The following is an 8,537-nucleotide window of genomic DNA, read 5'->3' as shown; positions in this document are numbered from 1 at the left end:
GGTCAGCACACGACCCACCAGCTTCCGACATCACGATCTGCTTAGAGCCAGTGCATCAAACCAGAGCTGCTTCCTGATGAGAAAGTGCAGGGAGAAACCTGCTGCCGTGGTTTGTGGATCATAGGGGACTTGCCCTCCAAAGGGATGGATGTAATCACCCTCCATGCAAGAGCTATCCTGAACTTGGTCCACAAGTGAGCTACTGTTATTTAGCAAGAAGCAGGTGTTCAGGCGATGCATAACACATTTCTACTTAGCAAGTCTTTGCTAGTGATTGCTTTGGTAAACAAACAATTCTACAAATACACAAGCATCTCTATTCCAACATTCCTGATTTTGTATGAAGCTATGATTTAATATTTTAGTCTCAAACAAAGAAGCCTTTGTGAATTTGTGACATCCACCCCTGACTTTTATTCTCCCTTGCACGTTCTTGTCAGGACGGGCACGCTCACAGCAACACTGCCTGCAACAGACCTGTAACCGATCCTCCAGGTCATTTACATTGCCCTCCTTTCTACTGCACAGGATTAACGCTGAGCTACATAACCCCTGTTCACCGTTTAGCCTGCTGTCATCTTCAGATCTCAACCAAGTCAGTGCTGGCTCTTACAAAGCTCAGCAGCAAACGTAAGTGGCAAGTTCTCTGCTGGAGAGCCTGAGGAGCACTGCTGCATGTGACTTCATGGTGAATCATGTGGAATACGCATATACATATGGAAATTTTGCAGAGTTTAGCAGGACTTTGGATTAGGCAGATCAAGCTTTAAAGCTAAAATACATTAAGTGACTGTACAAATGCACAGGGACCAAAACCCATACCTAAGAATGGAACTCTCAGCAATGACCTTGCGCTATGAAGCGCTTGCTACATCCAGCCATTAGACAACAGTTTTATACGACTGCTTTGCCACTTCAAGGCAAAGAGCATCTGGACTGTGAGTTGTTAACATCTAGTTAATGCAAAGTTTCCCACAGGGAGAGAATTAGTGACTTCTGCCAGGAGGTCCCCTACTGAGCCCAATTCAGGGCAATCGTTAGAGGGTAACGGCTCAGTTTTTCCCGCCTCAGCAAAGTCCATGCGAGTTCTGCACCAAAACTTGTACTGCAGCAGCTTTGTACTAGGGATGATGGGACAAGCAAAGATGATTAGAAGGTGCTTTCCAATTAAACAAAATTACCAGTTTGTGGTGCACTCCTGAGAGGCAAAACTTTAATGCAGCACAAACTCAACCTGGTAAGTCAGTTTATAGCAGGACAAACTGTACAGGATCACCAGGGCAACCCACCAGACCCTCAGGTCACACATGTGCTGTACAGGCACCAAGCATCTCACTGGTGGAGCACTCACCACATCCCTCCTCTACCTTAAAGAGATGGGATCACGGGCTTTGCACAGAGATTCCCCAAAACTTAAGTCCTCTTTCTCCAAACCACCAATGTCCTGATGAGGAATTTCTCTCCAGCTGCTGGGAGCTGTTGGAAGCCATGGCCAACCTGATCCTTGTCCCTCAGAAGCAGCAGGCCTTTATTGGTCATATTCCTCACCCTTTGTCTCTAATAGATTGATGTCTGACAATCCTCACTCTGCAGAATCCCTTGCCTGGTGTGTTGAACTGTCCCGTGGAGATTTGCCACAGGAGGGCAGATGGACGGAAGAAACCATCCCCTTCCCACTTGTCTTCTCGTGCAGGCCATGCAACATCAGCCAGCATAGGCTGGGAAAAATTAAGAGTAAAAACAGTGGAGGTTTCAGAAAAGACCGATGACTGATCTTACTCATGGTTTTTACCCGCATCCAAAACCTCTGTCCTGCAGCACTCTCAGCATGAACGACTTAACTTTCTGAAAGCTGCATTTCAAATTGTTGGTTGGTTGGTTTTGCTGCACTTAAGGCACTGTACTGCCTGGTGCTAATTTTCTTGCATATGTAAACTCCACACAGATGTTTCTTTTTAAACTTGCAATTTACATATCACTTGCTTATGGACTGCCCCTTTTGTATTGAATTGGGGTCTTTTGTTATTTATTTCTGGCATATTTGAAGTTTGGTGCTTTCACTGCTAATTTGCTCAGGGGTTTGTTTTTTGTGAATTGCTTTTCTTGCGTTTTTCATTCCTGGTTGGATCACTTCTGTATCTGAGTTACTATCAAATTATTTCTGTTGTTTAGCTAATTTCTGTCCTTGCTGAATTGTTAATCCTCTGCCAGCACCTTGGCACTGTCCTTGTGGTTACCAGATTTGCTGGCTGTTTTAGGAGGGCACATTTCTGGATGCTCCTGAAATAATATCTGACTTCTGGAGAATAGACTTCTCAAACAGCATGAGGGCAAGTGATGCCCTACATTCATCCACAATCTGTTGACAGAGGTATCTCATCATAACTTGCAAAGCTTCACTATTGCAGCTTGCAGCTGACAAGACACCTGCAGTAGAACTGGTCAGCCAGCTTCAAGCTGCAACAACAGCCAACTCTGCCTGACGCTGGGCTCCTCTCTGTGTTCTGACAGCTGAAGGCAGAGGAAGCCCTTCAGGTCCTGAAAGGTCTGTTCTCTCTTGCAGAAATTGTGGGGCTACCACCATTGGTTCTCCTGTGACTACGAAATGATGCGATCCTGGGGCTGTGCTTCTTGTTTCACTTTTCAAATCTACAATTCAGATTAGGTCAGCATCAACAGCTTTTATCAAGTTAACAAAACCTCTCAGAGATGCTTGCATTTCTATATCAAATACCTGCAGTGACCCATAATCACGAAGTTTTGAGTACGACTAGGTATTTCTAAGGGCATTCCAAAGCCTCTGTCTACATGCATAGGGATGGCCCAAAAGACAAATACTTTGAACATAATCTCCAAAAGTTTGCAATGGGAGCCACAATTATTTCTCCCAACGGTAATCTGAACAGAGCAGCACAGTGAGCAGCAATGTGAATGTTAGCAACAAAGAACGGAGCAAGAGGAAGCTACACTGACTTCTGATCCGAGTCAAGCAGAAAAACACGGTAATATGCAGATCAATTTCCACATGGGTCAAGTTTCCAGTGATGCCAGAGGGCCTGATGCAAATGGCATCCTGCAGCTGAATCGAGAATGTGCCAGTCACAGTTTGGATGACATAAGTGTGGTCTGCAAAAAGTGCTCCAGACTGGGAAGAGAAATTCACAGTGTCGATGAGGAACTCAAGCTGGTATCAGCATACCCCTAGTTTCTGAAATCAATGCACCAGAAGTTTCAGATCTCTGTTTTACTGACAGATTCAACAACACAGTAGTATGATGTAGCTGCTTGGTCAGTTTGTTTCTCCTGTGTGTATTACAGGAAATATACAAGGCTGTGTTTGCAGCAGCATACTTTTCTCCAGGATTTGTTTAGGCTTTTATTTTAGCTATAAAAACTGTAGATTAAAGGCAGGAACCTGCTGACACAGTCCACCATACCTTATGTGCCACTTGTCCATGACAGGCTCTATGACTGTGATTTCCACCTTGACTTTCTCAACCATTCAATTGGATATTTCAACAATTCACAGTAGTTGTAGCAGCCTAATTAAAGGCATGCCCTAATTTCTTTGCTCGCCTTTTTTTTTTTTTTCCATTTTAGCACATGTTGATTGCTCTTATTATTCCAATTTTAGTTAATTATTTTCTTGACCCCATGTTAAAAAAGTAACGTATATCTCTTTTTGCTGAATTCGCAGAAGTCTCAGCAGAAGGCCTGGAAAAAGTCAGTCACTCAACTTGCATTCCTTCTGCTCTGATGTATAAAATGTGTAGAGGCAAATTTTTGGTTTGGTACGTGAATTCAAGTCAAGTTGCTGATTATTCTCGATCACTACTGGATGACATTTAATCCTGCCTTGCAAGGTTTCTACAGAACTCATGCCTCTATTGGTTTGTTTTGGTTCTAGCTCAAAGATCAAAACGCAAAATTTCATTCTTGTGCTCTCTTCTGAGGGACAGGCACTTGCAGGACAGGAAAAGCAGTATTCCACCACAGTTTTCACAAAGCAGAAATCCAACTTTAGCATACTACTAATCATGGCAGTTATCTTTCATATGTGAAAAAGGTAATATGGAATATATGCTATGGCTTATTTACTAATAAAGAGACATCAGACAACATAGGAATTTTAAGATCATTTAAAGGGAGTCTATATAAAGTGTATGACCTATCTACATCTCTGAAACTTTTTTTTTTTAAATCATGTAGTAGACAATAGATAATACACACTTCATAGCATAAAAAGAAATGGGAAAGATTAATACACAGCAGGCAAATGATCCTTTTTATTTTTTTAAAATTTCATGCTAGTCCACTAAACCTTTCCAAAGGGTCTGCACACTTAGTATGAATATGCAGTTGTGACGAACAGAATTTGTTTGAAAGTAATTAAGAACTCTGATAACTGTAATCCTGATCAGCACTTCTCCTTCACTTGTTTTAAGTGAAATAGAAGAAAAGAAAGTTTAAATTTTCTTTCTTGCACAAATGTTTCATTTCTTTATCTGAGAAAAAAAATGCCCATAACCTACATGAAACAGTGAAGAAATTGCTTTAAAGCAAAGACCACAGAATCCAAAAGCAACTTCTCCCTTTTTTTATCCAGTGCATGATTCTCATGCACTTATCTTAAGTTGACATTGCTCAGACAGCTTTCAAGTGCCTAGAGACTTCTAGGGCACTTGTTCTAAAAAGACATAAGTGGTCCCAACATATTTCTGCTAGCCTCCTGTCCATATCTCTGATATGCAGGTCACCTAAAGTGTTAAGGCAATTTGATCCAGCCCTCAGTGACAAGATATGCATCATTAAGAAAAAGAAGCATGTACTACAGATGGTATTTTCAAAGCATTTCAATTCGAAAGTAACAAAGTGCTTCTGGATATCTCAAGCTTCAAACTGTCACACTGAAATAGCGAGCATCGCTCCCACAAAGAACAGAGCATCACTCAGCACTTATGCAATCAGTGGAAAGATATTGCATCTATGCTTCTCCCTGTCGAGCAACCTGTTTGCCAGCTCATGTAATGCTCTACACGAGTGTTACGGCAGCTTGCTAGTGATCAGTGTCCCCTGTGTATGTGGAAAAAATAAAACCAGCACAGAGGTGCTTGTTTGTACTCATACTGGCCCACATTACTAGAGTAACCCTGATAAACATTAATGCAGTTAAATTAGTTATACCGCTCCAAGTGTGTCTTCACTACGCTTCTGAAATCTATTGTAACAAGCAAATTCAAGACAGCTGGACAACTCCAGGAACACTAATCAGTAATGCAAGTCAGAGCTCAGAGTTAGTCCCCCTGTCTGACTTCTTTCTAGAGCTTATAAAAAAGGGTTGGAAATGGTATGTGTAGTTAAATCAGGAATGCTTTCTCTCAGTCTATATTCAATTACTGATACAGAACAACAAAAAAAAAAATAGAGGGAAGAGTACCGAGGATAATGACCACCTTTCAAATCATAAGCATACAAAAAAATTGAGTTTGACAGAGTCATATTCATGGTAAGACTCAGAATTTATTAAAAATTGAAGATTTTGCTACCTTGCTATATAGAGATTTCTTTCCTTATAGGAAAAAGAATTAAAAATCAGGCATGAAACACTATTTAAAACCACCTCTTTTCACGCGGCATTTCTTTAACCAACTCAAAGGTCCAAAAACCATTCCACTGCGGTATGGCAGAAGCACATGGTGATGACAAGCTTTACCCTCTGAAGAATACCCTCCCCAGAGGGGCACGTTTCATTTAATTGGAAAAGTCTGGGGCCTGACTGAAGCAATAACATATGCAGCCTGTCATGTTTCCAACTAGAGAGCTCATTCTCACTGTGGTTTGAACATGAGCTTTCCTTCAGCTATCGTCACTGAATGTGTCATATTTTTCCATTAAGTTTTAGCCCACTGTTTGTATTTAATCCTGTTCTCCTTGGCAAGGCACACCTGTTTTTTAATTCTTAACCACAAATTTTCTAAGTGGTGTGATCATGTCACTAACTGACAACACGACAAACTTTTCAAAACTTCCAACAAGAACTGAGGACTTGCTTTGTTGATTACTGCACATCTAAACCAAAATTCAGTCTCTCTCTAAAGGTTTATAAACCGCTATACTAAAGGATGGTAGCATCACTCAAGCTAAGGTCAAGATACTGTTTTAACAGCCGATTTTCTAAGTGGCATGTAAAATACAATCAAACATGGGTTGTTCTGCAAGCAATTATAATTGCTTATTTGAAAAATCTGTGTACTATTAAAAAACCTAAATTTTATAGTCACAAAGCAGATTGAGAATAATCTGGATGCAACATTGCTTCTTAGTACCTATTTTAACAATGTGAATACCCCTAATTCCAGTTCCAATTTCAACAAACTGGATTAATTTTATCTGGTGTCTAGTGAATCCCTGTAAGGAAGAAACACCCAATACCGTGAAAGCATACCACGGAGAAAAGTTGGCGCTACAACATCATTTTCCTCAAGAAAAAGTAGGCAATGTTACTTTCTGGTAAAACAAACAAGCAAAAAAAGAACTTGCAGGGAGCCTGATGTCAAAGCAGACTGCAGCTCAGAATGGGATGTCACGGGTGAGTGAATACTGGCAGTAATACAGCCTTCCTTGTAGCAGCTTTCTGAGAATGTGTTACCTGTCTTAATTTGATCTAAGCCTCATTTTACAGAGGACTTCTTTCTGAATATTTTGTTTCACACGCATGTACACACATGCACATTTTGCATTCATTTTAACACCTAATATTACAAGGTGGCCAAATATGTACACGCTTATTCAGATTTTACTTTAGATGTATCATGAAGGGCGATACCATTTAATTAAGCAGAGATGACGGTACATTAAAAGCTCTACTAAATAGCAACACCAAAAGGATACCATGCCAGAGATGCTGCTGTTTACCTGACTGAATGCAGAGCTGATGTATCAACAAAGAAAAGCTGCTTTTTCCTCACTGTTAGCGCAGCTGAACAGATTATTGAACTTTAGTAAAAGATCCCAAGATAATATCAAGAACAACATACATTTCACACAAAAAAATTCACACACAAATTTCTGTTTTGCACAACAGTTCATCCAATCTACACAAACTAGGAGATGGGTACCTCTTGATTTCCCTTCTTTTGAGCTCCCTTGAAAATATTTGGGCTGGGTTTATCTGAAAATACAGGTGGGTTTTGAGGCGTGCAATTTTAGAGTGGCTGTATCCATATTTCATCAGCAGAAATCAAGGCATATATTGAACAATATTTTTCTCACTCCTACAGCCAAGAAGTGTGTAATGATAACATGGCTTGAGTTACTTGCCTCAAAAGGACATTTTTATTGATCTTTGTTTCTTTTTGCACATCCTCCTTTCCTGATGTCACCCCATCTTAATACTATCGTGCCGCACGAAATCCAGACAGAGTTTATAATGTGACTTAGACTATGTGCTTCAGTGCTTCTCAGATACCTGTATTTCTGGAACAAAGTAGTTTTAACACTGGTCTACCAGCCTGTACAGCAAGATTAGCTTGAAAATAAACTTTAGGAGGAGCAAGCATGTAACGTAAACTTAGATATCATGAGTATAAAAATATTTACGAATAGAAACACTGTTCTGCAAGTTGTACTATAGAATTTTCATCACTTCCATTTAACAGGAGATCCACTTAATAACTACTTCGAGTATTTTCTTTTTAAACCATCAAGGTTACTTTATATAAAGATGAGTATCGCCTTTCTCACAGAAAGTGACAGCATCTCACACTGTGTTTAAACACAACAAAACTCTCCTCTTCCTTTTAGTCACAGTTCAGTACAAGTAACCCCTCTCAGCTAACCCTGAATTTTCTCTTGCTTCTTTAGATGCTAGAGCTGAAAGCATAAGTACATAATACACAGAACGAAAAACAATGATGTATTTAAGCAAGGCCATACCTGAATACTCCTTCCATTTGGTCTTTGGTGTAGCCTTTTCCACTTTCACCTGCAGCAGATGCATTGCTCTCCTTCGTGCTATTGGGCTTACTTTGATCATTGCTACTGGCTGGTTTTCGGCAGTAAGCACCTCCCCCAGCAGTACTTCCATTCTTCATAATAGCTTCCAACAAAACTATAAAACAACAGTATATCATAGTATCATTATAGGCATCAGCAATTAAGTCAGGGCTCTCAAGTATCTTAAATGGGAGTGCCACATTGTAAAAGACTAGTTGCTACATACTCCTTCCTTATTGATCACCCCTTTGTACCACAAATGTTTCTGAAGCCAGTCTTGCAACTCCTTCTTATGGCGAAACTATGGAAAAGTGTTTCAAAATTAGTGGCTGGACGCCCCTCCACTTCTGCCAAGGTAATTTAATACTGGAGAGAATTTGTCCAGGTCTTTCATTTCTAGATGGTTTTTACAGGCACTGAACCCATTCTTTGGGGTGAAAACATTAGAATACCTGAATAAACAACTGTAAGTGGAAAAGAGGAACTAACGTAACGCTCTAAAGAACCTGCAAATTATTCCACACAGAGACCAAGCCCATGTC

General features: G+C 40.3%; 1 protein-coding gene across 1 annotated transcript in view; it reads right to left on the bottom strand.

Moving 5' to 3' along the window:
• The window catches only part of DNAJB14 (DnaJ (Hsp40) homolog, subfamily B, member 14), a 19,657-nt gene extending 11,555 nt beyond the window's left edge, over nt 1–8,102 (bottom strand). Inside the window, exon 1 of the mRNA XM_009885511.1 lies at nt 7,936–8,102. Within this exon, the coding sequence (XP_009883813.1) occupies nt 7,936–8,093 (158 nt within the window). The 5' untranslated portion in view covers nt 8,094–8,102. The remainder of the gene's footprint in view (nt 1–7,935) is intronic.
• Between the last annotated feature and the right edge of the window lie 435 nt (nt 8,103–8,537).

The sequence above is a fragment of the Charadrius vociferus genome, unplaced genomic scaffold, assembly GCF_000708025.1.
Source record: "Charadrius vociferus isolate BGI_N301 unplaced genomic scaffold, ASM70802v2 scaffold55, whole genome shotgun sequence".
In the NCBI taxonomy this organism is placed as follows: Eukaryota; Metazoa; Chordata; class Aves; order Charadriiformes; family Charadriidae; genus Charadrius; species Charadrius vociferus.
The sequence above is the reverse complement of the archived record's forward strand: the minus strand, read 5'-3'. Positions and strand labels throughout refer to the sequence as shown.